Source organism: Carettochelys insculpta, chromosome 11 (assembly GCF_033958435.1).
Source record: "Carettochelys insculpta isolate YL-2023 chromosome 11, ASM3395843v1, whole genome shotgun sequence".
Lineage (NCBI taxonomy): Eukaryota > Metazoa > Chordata > Testudines > Carettochelyidae > Carettochelys > Carettochelys insculpta.
The window spans coordinates 44330118-44345775 of NC_134147.1; the positions used below are offsets into that span (position 1 = coordinate 44330118).

The window sequence follows — 15658 nt, forward strand, 5'->3', positions numbered from 1 at the left end:
GTGTGGCCTGCATGGCCAGTGCAGCTGATGTTCAGAGCTAGAATTGTGCCCAGGCCCATGTAATCTTGTACCTGCGTCTTGGCAGGGGGTTAGACTGGCAGCCCCTTGCAGTCATGCTTCCTTTCTGTCTTATGGGGCACCTTTGCCTGGAAGTGGCTTTCTTTCCCCGGCCTGCCACACAGTCAAGTGGGCTGGAAGCTTTGATACCCTCTCATAGGCATCAGCTTCCCCAGTGAGTTCCTTTCCCTCACCAAGCCTCTGGATGCCACGAATTTCTCTGCACAGAGTTGTTCTTGGCATTTCTTATGTGTGAGAAACAAAGGGCAGAATGTCATAGGTTCCAACCAAAGTTGTCTCTAATTTTTACCAGTCCAGATATGAAATCAATTTTGTTACATGCAGTGAGGTTTGTGCAGATGTGTTCCACCAGTAGAGACATATGCTGCTGGTACTGGACACTCTACCAATCAGATGGGTGGCACCTGAACCTCTCCTATGTGGTCTCCCAAGTGTTCAGTTTACAGGGAATGCTGGGCCCATCTCTGCCCCCCGATGCACTCCAGAACCTCCCATTGAGATCAGGAGTAATTTTGCAAAGTTATCTGAAGGCAGAACTGAGTCTAATATGTGTCCTCTCTTCACACAGGACTGAATTCTGTTCCTGGTGATAAGTAAATTAAACAATAAATAATCTCCCTGGTTTTGATGGGGCTACTCACAAAGAAAAGTGCTGCTCAGAGTAGTAGAACTGGGTCCTTAAGCAGCAGAAGCTATGGAGGCAGGGATTGCTTGCAACACTGAACATAGATAGGAAGTGTAAACACCCCAGAAACTTCTGCATGTCTAAGGTCACTTTGTCCGTTTCATATGGTAGTTATGTAATTCTCATCTCTTGCATATTCCCACCAGAAGCTGATGACCTGTCTCTCTCTTCACTCCCAGCTAGGCACATTCAGATCTCACGATGGGGACTATTTTGTAGAGCCACTGTTGTCGCCTGATGAACAAGAGTACGAAGAAGAGCACAGTAAGCCACATGTGGTCTACAGACACAGCCCACCTCAGAAAGACTCACCTAGGGAAAGCCACACTTGTGATATTTCAGGTATTCATTCGGCTATTCCCTGTATGTTCACATTCATGCTTCTGCCTTTCTGCCTTATAAACTATTTACCATGATACAGGAGGGGACATTGGAATTATTTTAGTGATAAGCAATGATGGGCCTGCAGTGAAGGGGCTCTGGTGGACTTCTCGGGGTGATGGTCTTTGCTTTGGGGTAGTCCCCTGATAGGGTTGAGAGGAGATACAGCTGCTTTTTGACTTCTAACATCATTAAGAAGGTCAACCCAAGGCCAAATTCAACCTCTTCCATCGCTACGCTTGATCCCAATCATGCCTACTGGGAGGTAAAGTCATCTCTGAACTCTGCGCCTGTCATGGCTTCTGTGTTTGTTCCCCTTCTCTTCCTTCCTAACCATAAGTCCCAAAATACACAATTGCTACAGCATTTCAGCGGACACTTAATTATGCCTTCAGCTTTGTCATTTTGAGTGCACAATTCCTTCCATGGTGGTCTTTCAAGGCCCTGTCTCTCCTTAACTGAATTGGTGGAAAATGCAGTGACTTGTCTCTTCTCCCGGTCATTTTTTTTCCCTTGGCAGAGGCCACTTAATGCTCCTACAGACTTCTTGCTTCCCCTGCCATTTTTTCCCTGTTTGGGTGCCGCTCATATTACTAGGCATACTACATTTGCAGATCCTTCTTGCGTATGGCAACATAAACACCACAGCACGAATATGCTAGCCTTACTTGGGTTGTGTGGCATGATCAGTAACCAGTAGGTGAGGTTACTCACAGAGGAAAGGTACTACTTGATGTGAGGTAGGAGCAGCAGGAGCTGGTTTCTTGTTTGCACAAGTGTGTGCTCAGTGCAATCTGTTTTGGATTATTTTGTGATGCGTTCATATGAAGTGTTATGGAAAACTTACATTGTGTTTTGCACGCGTAATGCCAACAGACCTGCCATCATAGGGGCTAAAGCCCTGTGCTCTACAACGTGAGCTAAAGGCTGGCTGGCCGGCTCTCTGCCAAGGCTGTAGAGCAGAGACTTCACTCACCCTCGTATGAGGTCTCAGTGCCTCTGGGTGCTACAAATGTGTGGCTTGTTGAGGCTGAGGGTATCTAGGCAGTGGTTTTCCCATTCAGATGTAAGTATGTTAGTTAGAGCTGTTATGGTGACAGAGTGATTCAAGAAGATGTCCCCAGGCACTAATTACAAAGTAAGATAGATTGGTAATGGAAACATGGTGGTACACGCATGTCTCCATACACGGGGGTGCAGGGGGAATAACAGTATGCCTCACAATGTTTGTTCTTCCAAGGGTCGCTGCTGGACTATGCCACTCTGGTTTCTCTCTTCCAGCTGTTTCTGCTCCCTTCTTTGAGATCAGATGCAGGAGACTCAGAACAGTTGGAAAGAAACATGGAATCTGGCACAGTCCATCAGTAATCCTTGGAGGAACGGACCAGCTGACCATGGAACACACTGAACCAAAGGTAGAATGCAAGGTCCTGAAAGCAATGCAGGGACTTTCCCTTTGTGCGGGGATCATAAATAGGTCAACCCTCTGACAGGTCTGCTGCTTCCAGGTTCAGTGTTCATGCTATGTTCACTTTCTCAAGAAGCTGTCCGGCTGTATTCTTCTTGATTATCCAGGCCTCTTTCTTACCTCTGCTAATCAGCTTAGTTTCCCCTTTGCCTTTGCTTGCTTGTCATTGTCCCCATCCAGTATGGAAAAAGAGGAACCCAGTACATTTAAAGTCCTGTCCAAATAACCCCGCATAGGCAGCATGCTTCTCCCTTCCCCTTTTCTCATTTCTGTTTTAATGATTTTATGTGGCTCTTGTGCTGGTGTCTGGTGCTGGGGTGTTAACTTTAGCCGCAGGAGCAGGAGAACAAGTGCAATGTGGTCAGTTTCACCTCCACTGGCTTGCCAGTGTTTTACCCTCACCACCCCTGGCAGCTGAAGAGTAGCTCCAGGGCTGCCTGGGGAAAAAGTCAAGTCCAGCAACATTTCTCAAGTTTATCTTTAGGAGTCAGTTTGGAGCCACCTTTTGGGCAGATTGCCATGTTTGCACGAGCCAGGGGAAAAGGAAATGATCTTATTAGGGTGTATGAGCTCAGTTGCATTGTACCTGGGGTCTGTAGATTACATTAAACTTCTACTCTTGCTGCAGCAATCGTGGAGAGTCCATTGTACTGCAAGTGACTGGGGAAAATGGAAATCCACCAAAGGAGGAAATTCAACCCCAGAAAAGATTTAGACCCCAAACCTGCAATGAGCTCTGCATGGGCCGACACAAGGTTGCGGCTTAATTTAATCTCTCTCCCATAGGTACTGCAGTGCACAGAAATGATTTCTATGTAACATAATGATTTCCAAGTGTGTGTTTAGCATAACGAAGTAATTGTAGGCATTCTACAGTAAAAATCCCTCCCCCGCCCCGAGCTATGACTGATGGATAAAGTAGGATCTTTCATTTCTCTGCAAAGCCTTTATTGTGCCTCTTATTAGTTTTCACTGGATCGGGCCAGCTAGGGAAAGCGGGCATATTGGTTTTTCATTCTGCTGCATTTTTAATCAGTGGTTTCTTATGGCTGTATTTTGTGCTTTTTAGATCAATGGAATATGGACTCTGCTGAACACATAAGCCACACACCTGCTAGATGTGATTCTCTGTCACATGGCAGTGGCACCTAGACCACTTACACTGTGAGAGAATGAGTCTCCTCTACAGCTGTAGGTGGGAGCCAGCTGGCTTTTAGCTCAAATGGTAGAGGCTCCTGCACTAAGCCCCAGAGGTGCGTGGCCCTGACATAAGCGGTAATGGGTCACTGAGTCTCAGTTACATGAATGAGTAATTTGCACAGTAACTTTTAACCACCTTTCCTGCTGAATGCAACACTGGAGAGTCTCTGGAACTGGCAGCCAATTGGACAATGGCCTGAGCTACCAGAGCATGATTGTAATTAAGCTTCTAATTGTGGGCCTGATCCTAGATGATGCAGAGAACCTGCAATGTGCTGAGCATCCCCATTCTCATTGTGTCTTCTGCTGTTTTCTCTCTCCCAGAGATTGCTTGTGGTGCTCTCTTGTTGAAGTGAGTAGCTACAACTATGGCTTTCCCGTTAACCTGGGACTTCCCTACTAAGTGTATCAGAGCCGGGATTTCTAAGGCTTCCAGGCCTGCTACCAAGCCCATATTTCCTCACAAGCGAACCGGGAGGCAGGCGAGACGCTCAGACTGAGGGATGACTTGGCCCTTGCCTTAGGAGATGGTAGAAGGTTTTTGGTTTCAAATAGTGTGTGCGCAATGGGAAGTGGGGCTCAGAATAGTTGATTGTGAAATTTAAGGTTTTTAGGAGGGAGCGGGATAAACTTTCGGAGAGGCCTCAAGTTGTGGGCAGCTGCCAAACTCGCTGAGAAGGCCTGTGAGTGAGAGAGAAGATTAGTCCTGCAGGCCATTGAAATGGCATCTTTCAATGAACACCTGATTCAGAATAATGTGATCTGGGCTCTAACAGGACACGCAATCACCTGTTTTCTGCAAGGCCCTACCTCTGCCTCCATATCTCAGGGTTACTTTCTCTTCCCATATCCCATGTGATCCATCTCCATCCCTTCCCAACCCAACCTCCCTTTTTCTCCCCCAGCCCTGAGCTCTTGTCCCTCAGGACTCTCTTCCTTCTCAGTTTCTGCGTTCCCAGCCTGCAGGCTGGTTGTGAGTCTCGCAATAATGGCTGTGTGTCTTAAAGCCCCAGGTCCTGGAGTCATGTGATGAGGTGGCAATCTCCGCTTTCCTTTTGTACAAACGTCGACTTCTGGGTCTTGTTGCTGTGAAGAGAAGTCTGAAACTGCAAACCCAGAAGGCAAATAAAAACATCCCTCCCAGTGATTCTAGTGGGTAAAGCAGGATGTGCGTCATTCAGATTTGGCGCAGCTGCCCCTCCATTGACAGAAAAGGGGGACAGCAGAACCAAACACGAGTGGTGCTGTAACCCTGCTACTGGGATTGGGGGCCTGGGGCAAAGTGCTGCTTTTGCACGGTGCCAGTGTTCCTTTAAGCCAAGTGTTTGGGTGGCCACCCAGGGGAGATTCAGATGCTGCCCAGCTGATTATCAGAGTGCCTCCAGCCAGCAGCCTGTGTTTCTAAGAGTGGTGAACATCCACACATGCCTTGGTGCACACAACAAAGTTCATTGTGCCCACCGATGGAGAACATTAGAGGGAACTCCGTACAGTGCTCCTAACCAGGTGGCGTGAATGTGGGAAACAGTCTAGCTTTGACCATGAAAAGAGTGTGCTGGGGGGGGCGGTCAAAGCAGGATAGTCCTGAGAACCCCAGGACTGTTGAGAGTCTGTCTCATTATTGTAAAGCCGACCCCATCACTGCATAGGGCTTGACTTGTGTTGGGAGTGCTGCACGGATCCCAGAGCCTGCCTACCCCCCAGGCTGATTTCAACCCCGGCTGCGCCGCCCTCAGCAGAAGCAGGGCCCTGTCCCCATGCAATGCTGAAGTCAACCTACGGCTGCAGGGATGGGTGGGCATGTTGGTCTCTCTCTGCTCCGCCCACCTGTTGCTGCCTCCTGGTGGCTCAAGCTTGCAATGGCAGCTCAGCAGAACAAGACCTAGACAGGGAGCATGGCTGAACTTGAGCCTGTCAGGAAGGGCGAGGGAAAGTGCCTGTTTCAGGGCAGAGACATCAGTAGCAGGAGAAATCCGGGTAGGATGGTCCCCTTCGTTGTCTCCCAGTGGAAGTCCCAAGGCACCAGTGGGTTAATAACAGGCCCAGTGGAGGGTGAGTGATGGTGTGGGGGGGTTGTGGAATGGCATAGGCAGTGCTTAAATTTACTGGAGGGGAGGAAGTCAGCTGAGGAAACAGCTGGAGGCTGCATTTGAGTGCAGCTCAGCTGTTACTTCTCTGCAGTTAGGTTGGTAGGTGGGACCATTGGGCGCTCTGACCCCCTTGCTGGGTGGATACAAGGCACCTCTCAGGAGCTGGCTGGGCTGAGCTCCCTCCTTCATCCACCTGCTGGCTCTTGTGCACAGAGCTGGCTAGCCCAGGCAAGGGGGTGAGTTGGCTCCTGCGTAAAGACTGAGCCAGGGCCTCCTTCCCAAGCCAGTTCCACTTCCCAAAGAGGAGGCTCTGTGGGACAGAGAGAGGAGACAAGCGGGAGGTGACTCAGACCTGGGGGTCTGGTGAGGAGAGGAGGAGGACCTGGCTTTAGGAGGAGGGGAGCTGATAGGAGTATAGGCACAGGGGCGGTGGGGGGCATGTTTGGGAGGGCCGGGGCTTGTGCAGGGCCCAGAGAGAAGACACAAGACATCGAGAAGGCAATGTTTGGGGGCAGCGCTTTGATGGGGAGGGGATGGCAATGAATGTACTATCTGGGGCTTTGTGGAAGCAGAGAGGGAGTTGTAGTTCAGTAGGGTCTCAACATTTGCGAACTTAAGGTTCACGAATTCAGTTATTTGCGAGCAGCTGCTTGCCCCGGGGTGGGGGGGGGTCCGGGGCAGAGAGCACCAGCAGCCGCTGCTTCCCCTGGGGCAGGAGTGCCAGCAGCTGCTGCTTCCCTGGGACCCCAGGCAGGAGCGCCGGCAGCTGGGCTCCAGGCGGGAGAAGCTGCAATATTCGTTAAATTCAGCATTCACGAGGGTTCTCAACACAGAACCCTCGCAGATGGTGAGACCCTGCTGTGACTGCAAAGGCCTATGTGATCTCCCTCCTCTCCCAGCTTAGCAATCGGTATGAGTCCAGAAGAATTCATGGCACCGGAGTCCAGTGCGATGGGAAGGTGTGAGTTTTGCAGTAGCAGTGTTAAATGTTGTGCTTTGAGCTGTTCACATGCTTGATACGTTTTAAGAGGAAAACCCAGGATTCAGGGCCAGTCAGGCAACTGTCCCTAGCAGCGCTGAATGGGTTTGATGCTCAGAATATCGCGCTGCTCGGTTTTACAGTCCAGCAAAATAATTAGATGCAGAGGCTGAAGAGACTAGAATGAGGGGAAATAAGCCACAGGCACCAAGAAGATGAACATCGGTCATGAGGGCTTAGTCCTGGACCAAGACCAATTGATTTCTCTGTTTTGAAACAACATTGCATTTCAAAATTCTTGCATGTTCTTGGAAAAGGCTTAAATTGAAACAAAGCTTTTCAGAATTTGCCTTTGTGGAAATTTGAAAATTTTCTTGTTTCGTTCCTAATTGGAACAAAGACAAATAGCAAAAGCTCCAAATCCTTTGGGAAATGGGATCTCCATCCTCCCCCCGACTCAGACATGCTCCAAACAGTGTGCTGGATTATGTGGTGCTACAGGTTTTACTGCACGGCCAGTGTAAGTTACAGCTATACATTTTTAGCAAATCCCTTTCTGGTGAAAGATTTCTCAATCTAATTTAGTTCTATACGTGGTTAAGTTAGCTCAGATTGATTTGCATGTGAACTTTGGTTTGCAGCTAGCAGTAATCAGGCTATTATTGTTTTTGTTCCATATGTAAGAATGTAGAATACGTTGTTTTTCATTGGATTCTTGTTTGGGCTCAATTATCCTTTTCTCGTTTCCTTTGTGTTCTTCACTCCCACTCCCTAGTCTGTAAATGCCATTTTCCATATCCTGCTGTACTAGTTGACAACTCTCTGGGCCCATAGTCAAGGCAGTGAAGTTAGCATCATGTGGAATTAACATTAATTCTGCCTTTAAGGTTGATTGTCAGAATATGCTCCCAAGAAAACCACTCTCCTCCCGCCTCGTGTCACTACTCCACCTCCAGCTGTCATCGCAGCAGCATGACAAGCTTCCATCACCAAAACTAAACTCTGCTCTCACTTACATGGGGGTAAATTTTGTAATAAATCTATTCTCTGCGGTAGAGTGACTCTAGAGTTACATTCTGATGTAACGAGAAGGAGCCTTTTCCTTGGTAACATTAAAAGAGAAAGATCTAAGTTGCCTTCTTCTCTTTGACAGTTTAGTGAACACCCATCACTTTAATAAAGTGGGACTTTTGTGTTTATTTTATTTAGTCCAAATTCAGTAAACTCTTTATTTTCTAGACTAGCGTTTCTTAAACTTGTGTTGAACAGAACACTGTTTTTCTATGAACAACCTCAGGTGTGCCATGAGCATTTGGAAAAAATACACTGATGGTCTATATTTTCCCTTATTAAAACCAAATACCATGTTACTTCTTCATTGCTATGATGCCTGATTAAATTACTTCATTTTGCTTTTGCTGTACATGTCGCTGTTATTTTTTTTTGTTTTGTTTTGGCGTGGTGGGTCTGACAACAGTTTTTTGAAGACAACTTTCATAGGTGTTCTGCATACAAATGTTATTGTTTGGTGTTCTGTGGTCTCAAAAAAGTTTAAGAAACTTTGTTGTAGACTAACAAGAAGACCTGTGGCACCTTATAGACTAACAGATATTTTGGAGCACAAGCTTTCATGGGCAAAGACCCGCTTCATCTGACGCATCTGACGAAGCGGGCCTTTGCCCACAAAAGCTTATGTTCCAAAATATCTGTTAGTCTATAAGGTGCCACAGGACTTCTTGTTGTTCTCGAAGATACAGACTAACATGGCTACCTTTCTGATATTGTTCTAGGCTATGACTATAAATACAGATCCACTACCTGTCATGAGGCAGGGATTTCTTAGTGGACTGTGAAAGATTCTTCATGCATTACAGTCCAAGTGTGTGCGTTGAGTTGAAATCTGGGTTGGATGGATGGATCAGGGAGTTAGGAATGTAGAATAGCATCTTCCATCTTTGTGTTTAGATCCCGTCTGAGATGGGAGTTGGCCACTGTCTGTTTTTTAATTGTGTAAAATGCCAAGTTTCCCCTATCATTCTGGTATCCACATCATGGAAAGCTCCATCGAAACCTCATTCCCCATGAGCAGCTTCAGAGAGGCCAAGGACTAAACTGGCATGGAGACTGACGTGCTCTCTCCCTCCCACCAGTGGCCCCATGAAATCAAGTGTGGGGCACGTTAGTAATGTTGGAAAGCTTGTTTTACTGCTCTCGCCATTGTATCTGTGTATAGGCCAGAGAGAGGATGGTTGTTTCCCATGTGGTCCCATAAGCAACTTTCATGAACTTCAGTGAACAGGCTCTGAAATAATTAGATGGTTTTTGAAAGGAAGGAAGTGAGAAAGGGCTTCTGTGTTTTGAAGTTCACTCAGAGGGTCTGTTCTCCTTTCCTTGTACTGTATAATTGTTACTGGTATCATCAGCATTACGGTCACCACTGAGAGTGTTTCTAACAACAGGGGTGATGGATCCCTACTCTTAGGAGTCCCAGCTCTCAGTGATTTTTTTAATGGGACTTGTGTGAGTATGGCTAGCAAGATCAGGCCTGTATAGTGAATCCAAGCACATAAAGCCATTCTGAATGGGTGAATTCCCTGTAGCTCTCACTAACAACTTCAGTTCCCGGGTGTCAGGTCACAAGGTGTTTAACTGCCTGGAGAGAGCTCAGTTAAATTTTCCCCAGCTTTATGGAAGTGTGCAATAATTAACTTCCCAACTATAGCTTTAGCATCTGCTTCACTGGGGCAGAGCAGTTACAGAAACTTTATAGACTCACTGCCAAAGAGCAAGTCTTAAGTACTAAAACACCTGGTTTAGGTATTCAAATTTCATGTGATAATAAGTTAGTTTAAAAGCATTTTTTAAATAAAACTTGGGTGGGAATTTCAATATGGTTAGCTAAGCAGCTGCTCTCCCCTCCACCCCACCGCCCAACCTTCATGAACTTGAAGCTGGACTGGAATTGCTTTCATTGTCACGTGTCTTTTTTAATTGTGTAAAATGCTTTCTAGGCCCAAGGGCAAGTTGATGTAGAAATGGACAGGATTAGAGCTATTAGTGAAAAATGATCTCTCTCTTAATTTCTTATGTGGAGCATAATGATAATTTCTACTTCAAAAACAATCCTAGTTCTACTCCTGCCTTCCTTACTAATGCAATCAGTCAAAGAACTCCCATAGAGTCTCCTTTTGCCTTTGGGTCCAGTCCAGAGCTCAATAAGCTCAATGCAAAGAGTCTCACTGGTTGCATTTCAATGAACTTTGGATCTTACTTTGGCCAAACTGAGTGCAAAGTGAATGTATGATGCTATCAGATCAAGCAAGAGGGAGGTAGAATTTTACCTGCAATTAAAACCCTTGTAAATGACTATACCAGGGCCATGTCATTTGCTCGTGAGAATGAAGTTTACAGGACTGAGTCGCGGTATCCTTCTGTGTGCTTTGTTTCTTCCTTGCAATTGCAAGTGCAAATTAACGGTGTTTAGATTCATCAAGTCCAGGATGGTTGCTAAAGGAAATAAAATAAGCATTCAAAACAGACATGGCTTTAAAGAGCCAATATTAGGAAATTGTTGGAATATGTCTTTGACCACATTTAAATGAGTATCAGCTGTCAAAGCTGTATGGGGGATAGCTTCCTTCGTTTCTGAATTATTAATCTTGTTGTTGCTGGTCTTTAAATGCTGGGCACTTGAAAACCCTTCTCATTGTTGGCACTCAGATTTTATTGTGAATAAACCAATATCTTGTTACTTAAACCCATCTAATTGCTGTCATGTCGTGTAAGTAGGTGTTTTCCAATCATCTGCAAGAATTGCAAGACTGCCAAACAAGTACTTTGCTTCCTGTTATCTGTTGAGATATGAACATGGCAGACTGCACATCACAACCTTATTATAGCTCAAAATAGAAGCGGTTTTCATTGCTTTCTGCTATCGTGGTAAGCTTGCCAGCTGTGTTCCTTGTAAGCTGTGCACTTGCTCAGTCACACAGGAGAGATTCGGAGGGCACCCGGCTGATTAGCACAATGCCCAGAGCTAAGTTTTTGTTGTTACTGTCAAAAAACTTAAAAACTTACATAAAAATTTATTCAGCACATGGATGGAAAAAATCCACACCCAGGTGGAAAAGGTTTGAGGGAACGCTACTTGCCAGTGACAAATTAAACTTAACTTGTTGTTCCAGGTTACTAATAGAGAGATGAGGTACGTGAAGTAATATCCGTTATTAGACTCACACTGCAAAATCATGGTGTTCAGGGTAATGTCTTGAGTTTTTCCCTTCTGCTTAATTAGACAGTGGTTAGGGATGTGAAAGGGTTTAGTGGAAGGCATGAAGCCTACAGGTGCACTTGTTGGTGAATCTGGTGGTGGCCATGGCATGCTGGAGCAGCCCCAGCCATGGAAAGGCCAGTGGACTGTGGAAGTGGGACCCTGTCCCCAGGCTGCAGCTGGCCAGGCAAGTAGGTCCTGAGTTAAAACAGTTAACTGGCTAGCACCCTCACTGTAGTAGGCAGAGCTATTTAAGAGTGTTTCTATCCTTTGGTGGCCTTTAAGAGCGTTCAGTCCCTATAGCATTCTCTGTCTCCATGCCTGGTTACTGAGGGGTGTTTTCTGCACGGCTGAGTGTTTCATTGTTTACAAATGCAAAGGCGCTGTATCTGGCTGGGTTCTTGGTATACTAGAAAGATGGGTGAAAGTGACAACTTGTTATTGCCAAAGTCCAAGAGTGCTTTTAAATCTCGCCACAGTCTGTAGGCCAGGTCTACACTGCAGACTTAGCTCAGTGTAACCGTGCTGCTCAGAGGTAACTACACTGACCTAACCCCCCGATGCGGACAGCACTGTGCTGATAGGAAGGCTTCTCCCATCCACATAGCTGTGCTGACAGAAGACCCCTCTCCTGCTTGCACAGTGGTGTCTTCCATAATGTGCCGTGGCGGTGCAGCTGCAGTGCGGTTGGTGAAGACAAGCTCTCAGGAACTAGATTGGAGCAGCCAGTGAATAAACACGACTGCCGCCTTAGCAGGCCTGCTCTACGTACGTCTGAGTTGCTCTGCTGTGTAACAAATATTTTGATTTTTAAAAATGATTTGAAGATCCTGCCTTGGGGTGGGGGCAGTGGGAAGGTGCCTGTTAGTATATGAATAATATGTCCAGTCTCTGAAAGAGATGAGAGAAAACCTTTTCCCCAGAGGTGAGGGTGTGTTTGCTTTGTGCATTTGGCTGCTCTTGGTGTATGTTAACGTTCTGTGTTTCCAGGTTGGATGCTTTTGCTCCGATTCTGTAGAGAGCTCTGCAGGGGCAGGATACCTGCCTGGGCACAGCGATTATGGCAGGGCAGGGCCCCAGGGCAGGTGTCAGCAGGGTCGACAGCGAGGTGTGGGGGGACCCCGCTCCAAGCCCTAGAAGGGGTTGAGCCTTGGGTGGAAGGGGTGGGATGGGGGGAGTCAGCCCTTGGTGCCGTCTGGAGTGTTCTGCTGGGCCCTCCGTCAGCTGTTCCCCCCCCAACCTCCTCTGCCCTCAGAGCCACGCAGAGTGGCCTTTCCACAGCATTTCGAAGGGGTTCAGGGCTCTGGCCACACTGCTGCCACCGTAGGAATGGCAGCAGCTGGGAATTCTGGGCCCCTGTGCATTTGCCCCCTTTGTCCTCTTCCTCCCTCCCCCAGGTCCTGTCAGCCAGCCTGTCTGTGGGGCTGTCCATCTTTGCTACTGGTGGCTGCATCAGGGCCTTGCTCAGAATGCTCATTTTGCTTTGGTGGATTTTTCACGTGACAGGAGATATAACAACATTTTACAACAGGAAAATCATGATTAGAACCATGAGCATTATGCAGAGGTCTCAGGGGAAGTGTCATACCACATGCCACTTTGCACTAATGCTGTTAATTGACCTCATTTTACTCGGCTGGTGTCCCGTTAATGAGGATTTTCATTATCTTCCTTGCTTCTTGTGCTATGGGGTTAAAGACACTGGTGGTGTCAATTACCGATTCCAGGTATGGATCGGGACCTAGGCTTGCACTGCCAGGGTTAGTGTTCTTTACCTCTTAAGTACTTAAGTGCTTCCCATTCTTGGAGTGCCTCAGTTTCTTTAATGTATTTCTTCTCACAACAGCCCTGGGAGTTACGGATAATAGCGTTTCCCTATCATACAGATGGGGTGTGGCAGTGCAGTGATTAAGGCTATGTCTACGCTACCTCAGAAGATGGACCCACTCAGGGTTGATCTTACGGAGTTCGATTTCACGTCCGTTATGGTTGTGTGAAATCAACCTCTCAGGGATCACAGTCGATCCCTGTACTTCTTGCGAGACACAAGGAGTAAGGGAGGTCAATTGGAGAAACTCTCCTGTCAGCCTTCCGTAGTATAGACAGCCAAGTTAGGCAAGGGTAGATCCATTGATTATTTAGCTATGTGCCTTAGAAAAAGAAAGGCAGCCAGTACCAAACTTTTGTTCCCTTAAGTACAAGTCATTGCTATCTCTATCTGATATAAGATACTTTTTTTTTTTCCCCTTGGAACTAAGGACTTTCCAGATACCTTAATCCAGAAATACTGCTGACCCACAAGGTCCAGGTAGCCTGTAAAAATACAGGAAATCATTTTGGGAGCCAGCCTGTGCATTCAGCCTAGGTTACCCCTGGCAGCACTATCTTCTTGGGTAGGTAGGTTCAACCAGTACTGAACTTGTCTGTCTGTTTTGTGCCCTGGCAGGGGAAAAGAATTCACTGCCCATTAGTCAACTGAGGGGTAATGTGCATACGTGCGGGAATGTTTCCCATTAATGAAGACATCCACAGTGTCTTCAGAACTGGTACCGAGCTGGGTCGCTGTCTTGCTGCACTCCCTCTTGTGTGCTGAAATAGCCTCTCTTCTGCCCCCTACTCTGGGAATGTTTCCATCTCAACTCAGAGCAAGTAGGAACAGCTGCTGTAATGACAGGTTTAAGGTTTCTGGTGTAGCTATATTACCCAGGAGATTGACCCGGTGAGGGTCGATCTTTCGGGGTTCAATTTCTCACACCTAGGCTACGTCTACACGTGCAGCCAACATCGAAATAGCTTATTTCGATGTTGCGACATCGAAATAGTCTATTTCGATGAATAACGTCTACACATCCTCCAGAGCCGGCAACGTCAATGTTCAACTTCGACGTTGCTCAGCCCAACATCGAAATAGGCGCAGCGAGGGAACGTCTACACGTCAAAGCAGCACACATCGAAATAGGGATGCCAGGCACAGCTGTAGACAGGGTCACAGGGCGGACTCAACAGCAAGCCGCTCCCTTAAAGGGCCCCTCCCAGACACAGTTGCACTAAACAACACAAGATCCACAGAGCCGACAACTGGTTGCAGACCCTGTGCCTGCAGCATAGATCCCCAGCTGCCGCAGCAGCAGCCAGAAGCCCTGGGCTAAGGGCTGCTGCCCACGGTGACCATAGAGCCCCGCAGGGGCTGGAGAGAGAGCATCTCTCAACCCCCCAGCTGATGGCCGCCATGGAGGACCCAGCAATTTCGACGTTGCGGGACGCGGATCGTCTACACGGTCCCTACTTCAACGTTCAACGTCGAAGTAGGGCGCTATTCCTATCTCCTCATGAGGTTAGCGACTTCGACGTCTCGCCGCCTAACGTCGAAGTTAACTTCGAAATAGCGCCCGACGCGTGTAGACGCGACGGACGCTATTTCGAAGTTGGTGCCGCTACTTCGAAGTAGCGTGCACGTGTAGACGCAGCTCTAGTGGGGATGCACAAAATCCAACTATCAGGGTACAACAGTTGACCTCTGTATTCATTATCACAAGGAGTAAGGGAGATGACCACCAGATAAGTCAATCATTGATACGTCAATTCCAGCTACATAATTGCTGTAGCTGGAATTTGTTTCTGCGATCAACTTTAAGGTCTAGCGTTGACCTGGCCCGGCTGAAGGCTAGAAAAGAAAACAGAGTTACCAATAGGTATAGCTGGCCTGCTTCTGTGCTGCTTTACACTGGTGTAAATTAAGGGTAGGCCACTGCTGCCTATGAAATTATGTGAGCCTGAGATGCAGAATTGTGCCCTGTTAAACAGCATTGCTTAGTGCAAAAGAACTAGAGCAATTCTGTTATATGGTTATGTTAGGGTTGGGGTTTTTCCAAGCTTCTTATGCAAATAGCTATTCTGCATGGATTGTTAGCTGTTATAAGGTGGTCTACACCACACATGCAGCAGTCAGGTCGGAGCTCATATGAGTTACTTATTGTTTTCTGTACAATATCATTTAATTTAAAAAAAATTGTGTATTCATATGTCGGACGTGAACAAACATTTCTCAGATGAGCAGTTACTGGAGCATTCACTCAGCTGGCTGCTGCAATTCATTAACATTTTAAAATCAGGGCTTTGGAAATTATTACTAGCACTTCCGAAAAGGAAAGTGCACATGTAAAATAGCTGAGAAATTCCCTATCACTGAAATCTTGTTTGCACATGGAGTGTTCTGCTTCCTGTACCCTTGTCAGTATGTCAGATAAGGAAATTGGGTATTTTTCACTAGCCTGATGAAATTAAAGGAAAGCTACAAAGACAGCAAGGTCTGCAGGGCCGAGAGATGAACAGTGCTGATTTGGCTTTGTTTCTTACTGGTGCTGAACTATTTTTCTTGGATGAATCACATTCAATTAGCTACTTCCTGTGATGAGCTGATTAAAACTTAAGTGGCATCAAATACCAGTGATTTTTCCTCTTACACTTAAATAATGCTATAATTACACACCACTCAGATGGTGCATCT

At 46.9% G+C, this 15658-nt stretch overlaps 1 protein-coding gene across 4 annotated transcripts in view; it reads left to right on the forward strand.

The window, feature by feature from the left end:
- Nucleotides 1–15658, forward strand: part of ADAMTS9 (ADAM metallopeptidase with thrombospondin type 1 motif 9) — a 140198-nt gene that overhangs the window by 2694 nt on the left and 121846 nt on the right. For 3 of the 4 annotated variants that reach the window (XR_012646935.1, XM_075004888.1, XM_075004889.1), the window contains exon 3: nt 943–1105. Coding sequence is in view for 2 of the 4 variants with exons in the window: in XM_075004888.1 (XP_074860989.1) it covers nt 943–1105 (163 nt within the window). In the remaining 2 variants the exon portion in view is untranslated. Of the gene's footprint in view, nt 1–942; nt 1106–2429; nt 2560–15658 lie in introns of those variants that run through there. The other variant, XM_075004890.1, reaches the window with a different exon arrangement.